We start from the raw sequence: 15302 nt of genomic DNA, 5'->3' as shown, positions 1-15302 counted from the left end.
CGTGAAAAAAGAAACAGACGCGCAATATGAACAAACAAGTCAATGTTTGTGGGTGAACAAATCACAGTTTCTGAGAATGAGCAAACATGTTTATAATAGGTTGAAAATCACTGAACAATATCTCAATAGTTTAAAAACCTCTAAACAAGGTTGCAATAGAAAACCTCTAAACAAGGTTGCAATAGAAAACCTCTAATAAGGTTGCAAAATGATAAAGACATTGTTTTCCTTCTCATTAATGGTTGCCATAACTACAATGGCTTCAGGTACTTATTTAGCATTTAGTTACGATGTCGCACCGTATGTAATTTTGAATGAAATTAATGTAAAAAAAGTAAAAACTAAATCGAACTGTTCATGGATTTTTTATTTTCCACTCAGACTATTCACAACAATGGTGTCAGACAAATGAGTGTTCTGACGCAGCCTCATTGATTGCTTTCATGAGTCAATATTGCGAACAAACATGCAACTACTGTAATCAAGTTTACCCTTTAAACTTTTATCTTAAAATTATGATTGAAAAATGTCGAATGTAAAGAAAACATAAATAACAATATAAATCTTGAAACTGAAACTTTTATAATTTATAATTTAGGTTCAATACCTGGTGTTTCCAGTAGGTAAGTTATTTTGCTCATGAACTAACAATAGTTTAACAGTATCAATCCAAAACCAGTGACAAATTTGTTCATTAACCAATTAAACAAAGTATCAAAGCCGTAGAGTATTTACTTTTTGACTTTGACATTTTTTGTAGTTGTTGTTATACACAATTTATAAACAAACTATCGGAAAATACGGAAAACTTGCAGAACTTTATGGAACAGTGATTAACGCTGCATTAATGCTGCGTTATTGATAAAGTTTTTTTCCTCTATATCAAAATAATTACAGATTACTTTTATTTTTTGATGATTAAAAGTATTATAGATTAAATATTAAAACAAAAAACATAGTAACAGCTTCTAGTGTTCTCCCATACTTGAGTTAACATGCAATGAGCAACTGTATCAATTAAACTACTACAATAAATATAAGGCAAAAACAGCAACACAACGTTGCTATTGTTACTGTCTATTTATTAACGAAAATAAGTAGAGAGATATTATTTACTTTATAGATATAAAGTAGAAGCGTTAAAAAAAATAAAAACCAGAACTTCTCTTACCTTGTATATATTTGCGACGCGTCGAATTCTTTTCCGTGTATACAATGAGCAGCAGTAAGAACCCATTCTCTGTGTTCCTCCACAAAACGCTTTTCCTCCCTGCCAAAGCAATACTTGCCAAGGCCACGAGCCTTTTGTTGGAGTTATTCCTGCAATTACACGACTACTTTGAATTGATGGATTTCCGCACCCTAGGATAAAGTTTATAACTAAACTTAGTGTACTAAAGCAATTTTTCAGCAAAATGAAGAACGCTTTTCAAATACTTTTATGTTAACTATAAAAACTAACGCTTCAACGTCTATATAAGTTCTCCATTATCCCAGTGAAAAAAAGCGTTTGTCTCACATGGGTTTCATGTGGCTTTCCATGTATTCCACACGAAACCCACATGGAACCCATGTGATAAAAGGTTTTTTTTTAAAAAACTACTTATAACTATGTTTTTTGTTTTAATATTTAATCTATAATACTTTTAATCATCAAAAAATAAAGTAATCTGTAATTATTTTGATATAGAGGAAAAAAACTTTATCAATAACGCAGCATTAATGCAGCGTTAATCACTGTTCCATAAAGTTCTGCAAGTTTTCCGTATTTTCCGATAGTTTGTTTATAAATTGTGTATAACAACAACTACAAAAAATGTCAAAGTCAAAAAGTAAAATACATATTCCCTTTGTCCCACGGCTTTGATACTTTGTTTAATTGGTTAATGAACAAATTTGTCACTGGTTTTGGATTGATACTGTTAAACTATTGTTAGTTCATGAAAACAAAATAACTTACCTACTGGAAGAACACCAGGTATTGAACCTAAATTATAAATTATAAAAGTTTCAGTTTCTAAAGATTTATATTGTTATTTATGTTTTCTTTACATTCGACATTTTTCAATCATAATTTTAAGATAAAAGTTTAAAGGGTAAACTTGATTACAGTAGTTGCATGTTTGTTCGCAATATTGACTCATGAAAGCAATCAATGAGGGCTGCGTGCACAATACTTGATTTGCTTGACACCATTGTTGTGAATAGTCTGAGCAAGCTAAATAAAAAATCCATGAACAGTTTGATTTAGTTTTTACTTTTTTTACATTATTTTATTATTCATTCAAAATTACATACGCGAAGTCATTGTAACGAAATGCTAAATAAGTACCTGAAGCCATTGTAGTTATGGCAACCATTAATGAGAAGGAAAACAATGTCTTTATCATTTTGCAACCTTATTTAGAGGTTTTCTATTGCAACCTTGTTTAGAGGTTTTCTATTGCAACCTTGTTTAGAGGTTTTTAAACTATTGAGATATTGTTCAGTGATTTTCAACCTATTATAAGGCTAAGATTTGTTTGCTCATTCTCAGAAACTGTGATTTGTTCACCCACTTCCCCAAACATTGACTTGTTTGTTCATATTGCGCGTCTGTTTCTTTTTTCACGTTTTTATTTTTTTGCTTATTAATTTGCCTGATTTATTATAAATATTTTTTATAATAAAACAATAAAATCTTCAAGTAAACACCAACTCAGCTGTCAGCTGCTTGTTGAAACTCAGCTCTGACATGTTTTGTAAGAACATGTTTCTAAGAATTATTAGGTTTCTAAGAATTATTAGTTTCTAAGAGTTATACAGTTTTTATGAATTGTTAAAGTTCTAATAATTATTAAAGTTAATTTTCTAAGAATGAAAAATAATGTTGCGCTAATGTTCAATAAAAAATATGACGCTGGTGTTGTTGTTTTTGATATGCTAAGTTTAGTGGTGCACTCTTAAAAGTATGACAACTAGGACTGTAAAGTTTTCATCACTCTTTCTATCAATATTGTCTAAAAACTTAACTTTTAAAACATATATCTATCCGAATTTTATTTTTTAGTATAATCAAGTCTATTTTGCAAGTCGTTTTCAGGCCATATAAGAAAAAGAAGTTAGCCCAGATGTGTATGTGTGTGTGTGTGTTTCTTTGGAAAATTTGTGTTTGTGAGCTTGTGAAAAAAGCTTGTATTTAATAAGTAAATAGAATTGGGTTTGTTAAGATAGATTGTTTGTTACAAATGTTAACACTCAAAAACACCAAACTAAATCTAAATATAGTAATTACAGGTCTAACTACCTAAAAAAACGTTTTTCGCTATCCGCGAAATCTTATAAGCTGAAGAAAAATAGAAAAAAATGTATAATTTATTTAGCAAATATGTATAATTGAAAAAAGTCTGGAAAAAAAAAGAAGATTTAGAACTGCGAATGTTGCTCTGGATTGCAACATTTTATGATATATTTTTTATGACATATTAACATATGTCAATAGCCTCATCACTTGTCTCTTATATAATCAAACGAGTACGTAAGTTGCATTGGTTTTTGATAAAAAACGAATACCAGTTTTTAAAAATTGTTTTCAAAGAACTTCTTAAAGCAGCTCAAGAGACGTGTCAAAAGCAGTTTTAAAATGAATACTTTTTTTTTTTTGACTTTAACATGGACGGTGTTAAAACCAAGTAGACTTGGTTTTAACACCGTCCATGTTAACCTCAAAGTTTTTTATTTTGCTTTTTCTACCAATAGTCTAGCCTGTTGCTAGGCTATTCGTAGACAAGTTAGTCTGGTTGTGTGTAGATCATGCAGAATGTTTTTTATGGGAAACTGTTGTAATGATAATGCACTAATTTTCGATTAGTATCCACTTTTCTTTATCAACATTAAATTAATAATAAAAAGTGATTAGAATTTAACACTTTACTTAAAATTTAACATAAAAGTTATAAATTTGTTTTATAGTTGAATCTGCTTTTTTAATTTTTTTACTTTTTTTTTTTTATTCATAGTTTTTTTTTAATTTAAATTTTTAATTACTTTATTTGTTTCGTAAGTTAGTTTCGCTGTTTAATTAAGTTTCGACATTTAATTTTTTATTTTTTTTATTTAGTTTCGATAGCAATTCGTTTCAATGCCATCTTCGTCGCTACTAGGCTTGAAAGCGATAGCTTTTTAATAAATTTAAAAAATCATTTTGATCAAGGTGTATGATAATTAATATAGTGACAGTATTTATTGTTTTATCTGGGTAAATAAATATTTAAACACATGTCTAGTTAGAAAGTGTTTTTATCTGTCTTCTTAGTTATGGGTTGTAACTACTATTAATTTTTAATTCGTTTTTCAAATACCGTGTTTTAAAATGGTTGCAATGGCAATATTATTACTCTAAACCGCTTAATTTATAGTCGCAAAATAATACTGGCACTTGTTGAATTCGCTTTGAATTACAGGTTTCTCAATTGCAGGAGGTGGTTTGCAATGAGCGGCTTTTTTTTTTGGTTTTGTATAGTCGAAGGCGAATCCTTCGGCTACTTAGTGGACCTCATTTTTGTCACTGGATACAAAAATGAAGTTCAACATGACTAAAATAAAATAATGACTATTCATTCAATGAGATATTGTTATTACTACATGAACTGTTTCTGTTATTTCTTATTTTAAAGTCTTTTTTAAGTATAAAATTAACTCTGCATGAAACTTTAATTGGTTCTAGAATCGCATTATTAGCGTAACTAAAAAAAATTAGGATTGCAAAAAAAAAAACCTTCTATCTTTAGGGAGTGTGGAAGATTTTTATAACCATAGGTCGGGTGAATAAAAAAGAGCAATTGCTTTTACTCTTTAATTGGTCAGTTTTACGTCAAATAAAAACTTTAGCAGTTTTGGACAAATTTTATTCACGTAAAGTTAAGCAATTTACTAAGTAATTGCTTTGCCTCACTGGACTTAAAACTTATGGAAAATTGCTAAAATTTTTATTCAAGTAAAGCTGACCAATTACAAAGTAAAAGCGATTGCTTTTTTTTTATTCGCCCGGCCTCATAACTTCCAAACACTAAAAGATTTTTTAGATAAAATTTAAAACTTGTCAATGGAGAGGTTTTATATGAATATATGTCGATGGACATTTTTATATTAAAAGAATTTATATTTTTATTAACCCCAAATGGGCGATTTCGCAACTGACAAAATTAACGAGCAGTTCGACTTTTGTTGAATGTGGAAGATATTTATAAACATAACTTCGAAACACTAAAAGATTTTTTGATTGTTTATCGATTTAGTTTCGATATTTATTTTAGTTTTGATATATATTTATATGTATTTTTATTTAGTTTTGATAGCAAGTCGTTTCTAGCTCCTTTTATGGGTTGTAACTACTATTAATGTATAATACATTTATATGTTATATATTTAAAGTATAAACATTTGTTTGTTATATATTTAAAGTATAAACAACTGTTTGTTAATTTATGATATCAAGCTTTGATCATTGCACCTTTTTTGCATACCATTTTTATTTGACATATGCTTAAGCATATTAATATATATATATATATATATATATATATATATATATATATATATATATATATATATATATATATATATATTAATATGCTTAAGCATATGTCAAATAAAAATGGTATGCAAAAAAGGTGCAATGATCAAAGCTTGATATCATAAATTAACAAACAGTTGTTTATACTTTAAATATATAACAAACAAATGTTTATACTTTAAATATATAACATATAAATGTATTATACATTAATAGTAGTTACAACCCATAAAAGGAGCTAGAAACGACTTGCTATCAAAACTAAATAAAAATACATATAAATATATATCAAAACTAAAATAAATATCGAAACTAAATCGATAAACAATCAAAAAATCTTTTAGTGTTTCGAAGTTATGTTTATAAATATCTTCCACATTCAACAAAAGTCGAACTGCTCGTTAATTTTGTCAGTTGCGAAATCGCCCATTTGGGGTTAATAAAAATATAAATTCTTTTAATATAAAAATGTCCATCGACATATATTCATATAAAACCTCTCCATTGACAAGTTTTAAATTTTATCTAAAAAATCTTTTAGTGTTTGGAAGTTATGAGGCCGGGCGAATAAAAAAAAAGCAATCGCTTTTACTTTGTAATTGGTCAGCTTTACTTGAATAAAAATTTTAGCAATTTTCCATAAGTTTTAAGTCCAGTGAGGCAAAGCAATTACTTAGTAAATTGCTTAACTTTACGTGAATAAAATTTGTCCAAAACTGCTAAAGTTTTTATTTGACGTAAAACTGACCAATTAAAGAGTAAAAGCAATTGCTCTTTTTTATTCACCCGACCTATGGTTATAAAAATCTTCCACACTCCCTAAAGATAGAAGGTTTTTTTTTTTGCAATCCTAATTTTTTTTAGTTACGCTAATAATGCGATTCTAGAACCAATTAAAGTTTCATGCAGAGTTAATTTTATACTTAAAAAAGACTTTAAAATAAGAAATAACAGAAACAGTTCATGTAGTAATAACAATATCTCATTGAATGAATAGTCATTATTTTATTTTAGTCATGTTGAACTTCATTTTTGTATCCAGTGACAAAAATGAGGTCCACTAAGTAGCCGAAGGATTCGCCTTCGACTATACAAAACCAAAAAAAAAAGCCGCTCATTGCAAACCACCTCCTGCAATTGAGAAACCTGTAATTCAAAGCGAATTCAACAAGTGCCAGTATTATTTTGCGACTATAAATTAAGCGGTTTAGAGTAATAATATTGCCATTGCAACCATTTTAAAACACGGTATTTGAAAAACGAATTAAAAATTAATAGTAGTTACAACCCATAACTAAGAAGACAGATAAAAACACTTTCTAACTAGACATGTGTTTAAATATTTATTTACCCAGATAAAACAATAAATACTGTCACTATATTAATTATCATACACCTTGATCAAAATGATTTTTTAAATTTATTAAAAAGCTATCGCTTTCAAGCCTAGTAGCGACGAAGATGGCATTGAAACGAATTGCTATCGAAACTAAATAAAAAAAATAAAAAATTAAATGTCGAAACTTAATTAAACAGCGAAACTAACTTACGAAACAAATAAAGTAATTAAAAATTTAAATTAAAAAAAAACTATGAATAAAAAAAAAAAAGTAAAAAAATTAAAAAAGCAGATTCAACTATAAAACAAATTTATAACTTTTATGTTAAATTTTAAGTAAAGTGTTAAATTCTAATCACTTTTTATTATTAATTTAATGTTGATAAAGAAAAGTGGATACTAATCGAAAATTAGTGCATTATCATTACAACAGTTTCCCATAAAAAACATTCTGCATGATCTACACACAACCAGACTAACTTGTCTACGAATAGCCTAGCAACAGGCTAGACTATTGGTAGAAAAAGCAAAATAAAAAACTTTGAGGTTAACATGGACGGTGTTAAAACCAAGTCTACTTGGTTTTAACACCGTCCATGTTAAAGTCAAAAAAAAAAAAGTATTCATTTTAAAACTGCTTTTGACACGTCTCTTGAGCTGCTTTAAGAAGTTCTTTGAAAACAATTTTTAAAAACTGGTATTCGTTTTTTATCAAAAACCAATGCAACTTACGTACTCGTTTGATTATATAAGAGACAAGTGATGAGGCTATTGACATATGTTAATATGTCATAAAAAATATATCATAAAATGTTGCAATCCAGAGCAACATTCGCAGTTCTAAATCTTCTTTTTTTTTCCAGACTTTTTTCAATTATACATATTTGCTAAATAAATTATACATTTTTTTCTATTTTTCTTCAGCTTATAAGATTTCGCGGATAGCGAAAAACGTTTTTTTAGGTAGTTAGACCTGTAATTACTATATTTAGATTTAGTTTGGTGTTTTTGAGTGTTAACATTTGTAACAAACAATCTATCTTAACAAACCCAATTCTATTTACTTATTAAATACAAGCTTTTTTCACAAGCTCACAAACACAAATTTTCCAAAGAAACACACACACACACATACACATCTGGGCTAACTTCTTTTTCTTATATGGCCTGAAAACGACTTGCAAAATAGACTTGATTATACTAAAAAATAAAATTCGGATAGATATATGTTTTAAAAGTTAAGTTTTTAGACAATATTGATAGAAAGAGTGATGAAAACTTTACAGTCCTAGTTGTCATACTTTTAAGAGTGCACCACTAAACTTAGCATATCAAAAACAACAACACCAGCGTCATATTTTTTATTGAACATTAGCGCAACATTATTTTTCATTCTTAGAAAATTAACTTTAATAATTATTAGAACTTTAACAATTCATAAAAACTGTATAACTCTTAGAAACTAATAATTCTTAGAAACCTAATAATTCTTAGAAACATGTTCTTACAAAACATGTCAGAGCTGAGTTTCAACAAGCAGCTGACAGCTGAGTTGGTGTTTACTTGAAGATTTTATTGTTTTATTATAAAAAATATTTATAATAAATCAGGCAAATTAATAAGCAAAAAAATAAAAACGTGAAAAAAGAAACAGACGCGCAATATGAACAAACAAGTCAATGTTTGGGGAAGTGGGTGAACAAATCACAGTTTCTGAGAATGAGCAAACAAATCTTAGCCTTATAATAGGTTGAAAATCACTGAACAATATCTCAATAGTTTAAAAACCTCTAAACAAGGTTGCAATAGAAAACCTCTAAACAAGGTTGCAATAGAAAACCTCTAAATAAGGTTGCAAAATGATAAAGACATTGTTTTCCTTCTCATTAATGGTTGCCATAACTACAATGGCTTCAGGTACTTATTTAGCATTTCGTTACAATGACTTCGCGTATGTAATTTTGAATGAATAATAAAATAATGTAAAAAAAGTAAAAACTAAATCAAACTGTTCATGGATTTTTTATTTAGCTTGCTCAGACTATTCACAACAATGGTGTCAAGCAAATCAAGTATTGTGCACGCAGCCCTCATTGATTGCTTTCATGAGTCAATATTGCGAACAAACATGCAACTACTGTAATCAAGTTTACCCTTTAAACTTTTATCTTAAAATTATGATTGAAAAATGTCGAATGTAAAGAAAACATAAATAACAATATAAATCTTTAGAAACTGAAACTTTTATAATTTATAATTTAGGTTCAATACCTGGTGTTCTTCCAGTAGGTAAGTTATTTTGTTTTCATGAACTAACAATAGTTTAACAGTATCAATCCAAAACCAGTGACAAATTTGTTCATTAACCAATTAAACAAAGTATCAAAGCCGTGGGACAAAGGGAATATGTATTTTACTTTTTGACTTTGACATTTTTTGTAGTTGTTGTTATACACAATTTATAAACAAACTATCGGAAAATACGGAAAACTTGCAGAACTTTATGGAACAGTGATTAACGCTGCATTAATGCTGCGTTATTGATAAAGTTTTTTTCCTCTATATCAAAATAATTACAGATTACTTTATTTTTTGATGATTAAAAGTATTATAGATTAAATATTAAAACAAAAAACATAGTTATAAGTAGTTTTTTAAAAAAAAACCTTTTATCACATGGGTTCCATGTGGGTTTCGTGTGGAATACATGGAAAGCCACATGAAACCCATGTGAGACAAACGCTTTTTTTCACTGGGATAATGGAGAACTTATATAGACGTTGAAGCGTTAGTTTTTATAGTTAACATAAAAGTATTTGAAAAGCGTTCTTCATTTTGCTGAAAAATTGCTTTAGTACACTAAGTTTAGTTATAAACTTTATCCTAGGGTGCGGAAATCCATCAATTCAAAGTAGTCGTGTAATTGCAGGAATAACTCCAACAAAAGGCTCGTGGCCTTGGCAAGTATTGCTTTGGCAGGGAGGAAAAGCGTTTTGTGGAGGAACACAGAGAATGGGTTCTTACTGCTGCTCATTGTATACACGGAAAAGAATTCGACGCGTCGCAAATATATACAAGGTAAGAGAAGTTCTGGTTTTTATTTTTTTTAACGCTTCTACTTTATATCTATAAAGTAAATAATATCTCTCTACTTATTTTCGTTAATAAATAGACAGTAACAATAGCAACGTTGTGTTGCTGTTTTTGCCTTATATTTATTGTAGTAGTTTAATTGATACAGTTGCTCATTGCATGTTAACTCAAGTATGGGAGAACACTAGAAGCTGTTACTTGCTCATGACTAATGAGATAATAATAAATATAGAGTGTAATCAAGGTTGATAGTTAGCAGACATACATGCAAAATCTCGATAGACAAGCAACAGTATGTTAAACGCACATCTATTACAGAATGCACGTTTTGCTGAGCCTTTAAAGTGTTATCGAATCTTATTGATTTGTTTTTATTCAATTTAATGAATGCATACTTTTTTAACGTGAATTTTTATTAATAATCAATAGAAATTCATTTTTGTTGAATTTAATTTAAACAATGCAATATTTGAAAAAAAAAAAAAAAAAAAAAATTAAAAAAAATTTAAAATTAAAATTATTTTTGTATTATCTTTTAAAAATTATTTAAATATATTTAAATTGTTATATTTGAAATTTCAATTTCAATTTAAACAAGAAAAGTTTACTTTTGCTAATGAATTTAAGGACCGGAGAACACACTTTGAGTGTTAATGAAGGAACGGAAGAAGATATTCCAGCATTAAAAATTATAAAACATAGAGGTTACAATCCACAAACGCTTGACAATGACATAGCACTTATTAAATTATCACGACCATGTAGGCTAAGCAGCTACGTCAGCACTGCGTGTTTACCTACTATAGAAGCTGCACCGGGGACTACATGCTTTATTACAGGTATACCAATTTTATTAAGCTTTTGCTATTCTTTATTTCATTTTATTCGTGTTTTTTTTTTAACCTGACAAACTTGCATAACACTGCAAGTACATCAGTATGCAAGCACATAATTTAATAAGTAGCTTTACATGTGTATAAAGTAAGTACAAATTTTACATGTGTGTAATAATATGCTATATACTTAATATAAATGTGTCTATAAAAAATTTAAAAAATGTATGTATAGTATAAAGTTTGTACAATAGTGATTTTAGATTTTGAGCCGTTTTTTCAAAAATTTTATTGATAAGATTAATGATTTTGTTTGCAACTAAAAGGACAAAACAAAGTGAATAGAATCTAGTCAACAGTTATATATTACTACAATAATTAATTAGGCAGTTATTTAATATTACACTAAATAAGTCGGCATTTATATAATGCTACAAATAACAAGTTAGCAGTTGTATAACGCTACAATAAATAAGTCGGCAGTAATATATTGCTACAATAAATAAGTAGGCAGTTATTTAATACCTCAATAAATCTTGTTGATATAGCATCATAAGTTGTTCTATAGACAATGATGATTTTTTTTTTTTTTTTCACTCCTATTTGAAAAGAAGTTACACAACTACACCTAAAATATTATGATCAATTTAAAGACGTAAAAATAAAAAGCACACAATTTCACAAATGAGTCCTTGTTTTTTTGTTGCTTTTGTCAAGTAAACAATCGCGAATTCACATTTAAAGGCGTGCTCTCATTTACAAACTGTATTATTATCAAATGTCTATAGGGTCACATGGAGTGGTATGGTACCTTATAGCATATCAAATCTAAGCAATTCTAACTTTACAAATATATTTTAGGGTGGGGTAAAATAAGTCATCCTGGAAGCATGACAAACGTCCTCCAGCAAGCAAAAATGAATGTTGTTGACCATCAAACGTGTGAAAATTTGAACAGAAGAACAATACCAGTTTCTATAACAAAAGGAATGCTTTGCGCTGGTGATGGTGGAGCAACTCAAATTTCTGGGTGCCATGGTGATAGCGGCGGTCCATTAGTTTGCAACATTGGCAGTAAATGGCAGGTTTATGGAGCTGTTAGTCATGGATCTGGCGATTGCCGATCAGACAAAACTTACACCGTCTTTGCGAATGTTGTTCATTTTAGGTCGTGGATAGATAATGCAATGTTACAATAATTTAAAAGTTTTAAAAACAAAGTTATAAAGTTAAAAAATTGTAGTTTTTTTTTAGCGATTTAGTTTTTATTTTCGCTTGAGTAAAATAAAGAAATGCTAATATCAATTGAGTTTGAAGATGAGTTTTTAGAAGGTATAATATCAATTGAGTTTAAAGATGAGTTTTTAGAAAGTAAAACGTTTCCCTCGTCGTACGGAATTCATTATTTTAGGCGACGCACAGTGAAGTTTTTGATTAAAAAAGTTGATCAAAATTCTTTCATTAAAGCAACTCAGCAACAAAAGATTCTTTAAATTTACCGCAAAATAAATATTTAAAAAATATTTAAAAAATATATATTTAAGAAGTATGCTTGTAAATGTCAAAAATATATTTACAAACATAAAAGTAAATATACTTCATTAAAGTGAATTATTTCAATAAAATATTTTTAAGGAACTGAAATGTTTCAAATAAGCTTCATCAGAGTAACCGCAAAAAAGGTTTTTCTTTGTAAATTCATCGTTTGTGTGCATTCCACAGAAGTACATTTATCGCACGTTTTGGCAGCTATTTTTTTTAAGTGTATTAAAAATATAGATAAAGCTATAAAATGTTGAAAAAATCAAACTAAAGTTTATGGTTTGCCTTTTTGCCATTCTTAGATCAGCGTTGGTAGTATCTACGGAACGAAAATAAATATTTAAGTTAAAATATGATAATATTTAGAATAATTCATTGATATTTTAAAGACTCATTCTTGAAAACAAGGCATAAGAAGCTGTGCGTCAAAGCATGCAATATCAATCAAATGATATGTCAATGAAAAATAATCCCGGTGAAACGTGATGAAGTCTAACAAAAGATCTTTTGAACATGAGTATTGATGAGTGGTTTTTGTGAGCGTGTTTTTGACTATAAATTGATTGTATGAGGAGAGGGTTTTGATAATATATTATTTTTTTCAATGACTTTAAGTGAATTGTGGGTATTTAAAGTGATGGTTATTGTAAAACAAAGTACTCAAACTAACAAATATAAAATGCATTTTTTTCAGTTATTATACAATCAATTACAGAAGACGTCATTCACAACAAGTAATCAGAATAATCTTTTTTAAAAAAAGAAATCTTTTTTCTAAGAACTTATTTAGGAAGGTTCCAGCTTTATGTAGTGCTAAATGGACGAGTTGTTTTAACTTTATGCTGAAACGGTTATATTAACATTCTTTTAGTTTTGATGAGAGTCTAAGCTGTTCAGTTCGAGTTATATGTATAAAATAAATTGTATTCTCACCTGCTAAACAAACGAGAAGGTCTTAGTAGACAGGAGGATTAGAAATACAATTTTAAAGTTTAATAAACAGAGAAATTTTAATAAACGGGAGAATCGGAATATTAAATACTCCAAAAATAAAATAATCCAAAGTATTTTTAGATAGAGAAAACAATGTTTAATAAGGGGCAAGAGTTGGAGCCCACCTTAAATGAAAATATAAAAGTAATAAAATTAGTTTTTTTGACGTCGCCTTCGATTTATCTTTTTAACGGCTTTTAATATGGTTTAGTATGTTAAAATGGCTCTTATTAGCTTCGTTATAGTTAATAGTCTTAACTGGTTTGGAAATTCCGTAATTTATTTGTTTTTCCTATTGACACAAAAATAGAGAATAAGAAAGCGTGATCGTGCGCACAAGTTTTACAACGTTAAAAACTGCTTATAATATTTGAATTTTATTGAGTGATAAAACTCTTAAAAGTATGGCTTTTGTAGTCATTGTTTAAACATTAAATATGCTTGGAGATAATATAAACTTTAATTTTAAGCGAAACGAACGCAAATACTAATAACATCTAAAAGATAAAACTTAAACTCGGTAAGGTTCGTGAGCTCTCGGATACAAAAACTTTCGGAAATCAAAATTTTGGTAGTTTGCAGAATGCGCGCTAAAATTATTGTTTTAACGCGCCATAATAGTTAATTTAAATATGACAGCCAATTAGCGTAAATTAGTGATCGACCATAAGAGAGCCTCCTCCATGCTTTACTGTGGGAGCTACACACAGAGGACTAAATCGTTCACTAACTCTTCTCCTCACATAAGCTCTTTTAGCTCCACAGAAAACAGTAAAGGTACTTTCATCACTCCATAATACTTTATTCCATTGTACGACAGTCCAGGTTTTGTGCATCTTTGCGAATGCTCTTCTTTTCGCGATGTTATAAGGTCGCAATAAAGGCTTCTTCGCAGCAATTCTCCTATTCAAACCAGCTTGTTGCAGGCGTTTTCTAACTGTCCTTGCTGCCGGATGAATTTCATGGTTTTTCCTCATGTAGCTTGCAAGTTCTGAAGCCGTGGCGAAACGATTGGACAAAATCGTCCGAACCAAAAGCCGATCCTGCTTTGCGGTAGTTTTACGAGGTCGTCCAACACGCTCTAAGTCTGCCAGTGAACCGGTGTCTTTTTCTTTTCTGGCTGTTCTGGTAACAGTTGACAGTCCAATTTTCATTTGCTCAGCAATATCTCTGTAAGAAATGCCTTGTTCAATCATAACAATGATCTTCAGTCGTTGCTCAGTTGATAGCTTCTGATACATGGCATACACAATGTTCTGCAAAATTATAATACAAAAATAATAAAATGTTTGTTTAATGAAAGAAAACATGATTTCAATCATTATTTAACAACAACAAATGTTAAGAAACACAATAAAACTTAAAAAGTTCCAAAAAATTGTTAATTATAGCTAATTAAGAATAATTAATCCTGATTAGCACTGCTAATTATAATTATAATTAAATCTAATTAATTTATTCTCAATATTAGCTCCACGTTTCGGTACGATATGTAGTCGAGTGATAATACATTAATTTCAAGTAAATATCTACTAAAACATTGCAAGAAAAATCGTAAACTTACCAAACTGATATCAACAATTTCTGATCAAATCAACACAGAACAGTAATTTAAAAAAGTTACAGTAGTTATAATAACAAAAATAATGATATTTGGTTGCTAATAACGCGCCACATCGGTAACTCGATATTTAGTAAGGTTTCCGAATAAAAATCGCTACAAAAAATAGTTATTATTGCCTAAGTACACTATTAGAGAGATCAAAATATGCGTGTGGCCATGACTTTGTGCCACCACTGTATCATCTTACTCCTGGGTGTCTGTCAATATTGTAAGGTTGATTTCCATAATTTTTTTGGATCCAAGTTGAAAGATTTATCTATTCGGGGTGTAGTGATAAGGCAAATATTGTCTTCTTTTAGCCCCGGTCATATAAATTTTATTTAT

The 15302-nt window shown here is 28.8% G+C and overlaps 2 protein-coding genes across 2 annotated transcripts; one reads left to right on the top strand and one right to left on the bottom strand.

Moving 5' to 3' along the window:
- Positions 1–1102: 1102 nt before the first annotated feature.
- Positions 1103–2490, bottom strand: LOC136078155 (uncharacterized). The gene is made up of 4 exons (XM_065793234.1): positions 2333–2490; positions 2111–2218; positions 1961–1987; positions 1103–1362 (listed from the first exon to the last, which is right to left on the bottom strand). The coding sequence occupies exons 1-4, from the start codon at positions 2388–2390 to the stop codon at positions 1118–1120; spliced, it is 438 nt and encodes a 145-aa protein (XP_065649306.1). The 5' UTR covers positions 2391–2490; the 3' UTR covers positions 1103–1117.
- A 6137-nt stretch (positions 2491–8627) lies between these two features.
- On the top strand, positions 8628–11790 carry LOC136078156 (uncharacterized). The gene is made up of 6 exons (XM_065793235.1): positions 8628–8810; positions 8925–9032; positions 9156–9182; positions 9781–9971; positions 10614–10825; positions 11681–11790. Exons 1-5 carry the CDS (start codon positions 8753–8755, stop codon positions 10638–10640), a joined length of 411 nt encoding a protein of 136 aa, XP_065649307.1. The 5' UTR covers positions 8628–8752; the 3' UTR covers positions 10641–10825; positions 11681–11790.
- Positions 11791–15302: the final 3512 nt, after the last annotated feature.

This window comes from Hydra vulgaris, chromosome 03 (genome assembly GCF_038396675.1).
Source record: "Hydra vulgaris chromosome 03, alternate assembly HydraT2T_AEP".
NCBI lineage: Eukaryota > Metazoa > Cnidaria > Hydrozoa > Anthoathecata > Hydridae > Hydra > Hydra vulgaris.
This window is presented reverse-complemented; position numbering and strand designations above follow the sequence as displayed.

Coding starts and splice junctions, on each gene's coding strand:
- LOC136078156 (XM_065793235.1), top strand. CDS start 8,753: ATGATAAAGACATTGTTTTCCTTCTCATTAATGGTTGCCATAACTACA. Junction 9,033..9,155: donor CGAACAAACATGCAACTACT/GTAATCAAGTTT, acceptor TTTATAATTTAG/GTTCAATACCTGGTGTTCTT. Junction 9,183..9,780: donor ACCTGGTGTTCTTCCAGTAG/GTAAGTTATTTT, acceptor ACTTTATCCTAG/GGTGCGGAAATCCATCAATT.
- LOC136078155 (XM_065793234.1), bottom strand. CDS start 2,390: ATGATAAAGACATTGTTTTCCTTCTCATTAATGGTTGCCATAACTACA. Junction 1,988..2,110: donor CGAACAAACATGCAACTACT/GTAATCAAGTTT, acceptor TTTATAATTTAG/GTTCAATACCTGGTGTTCTT. Junction 1,363..1,960: donor ACCTGGTGTTCTTCCAGTAG/GTAAGTTATTTT, acceptor ACTTTATCCTAG/GGTGCGGAAATCCATCAATT.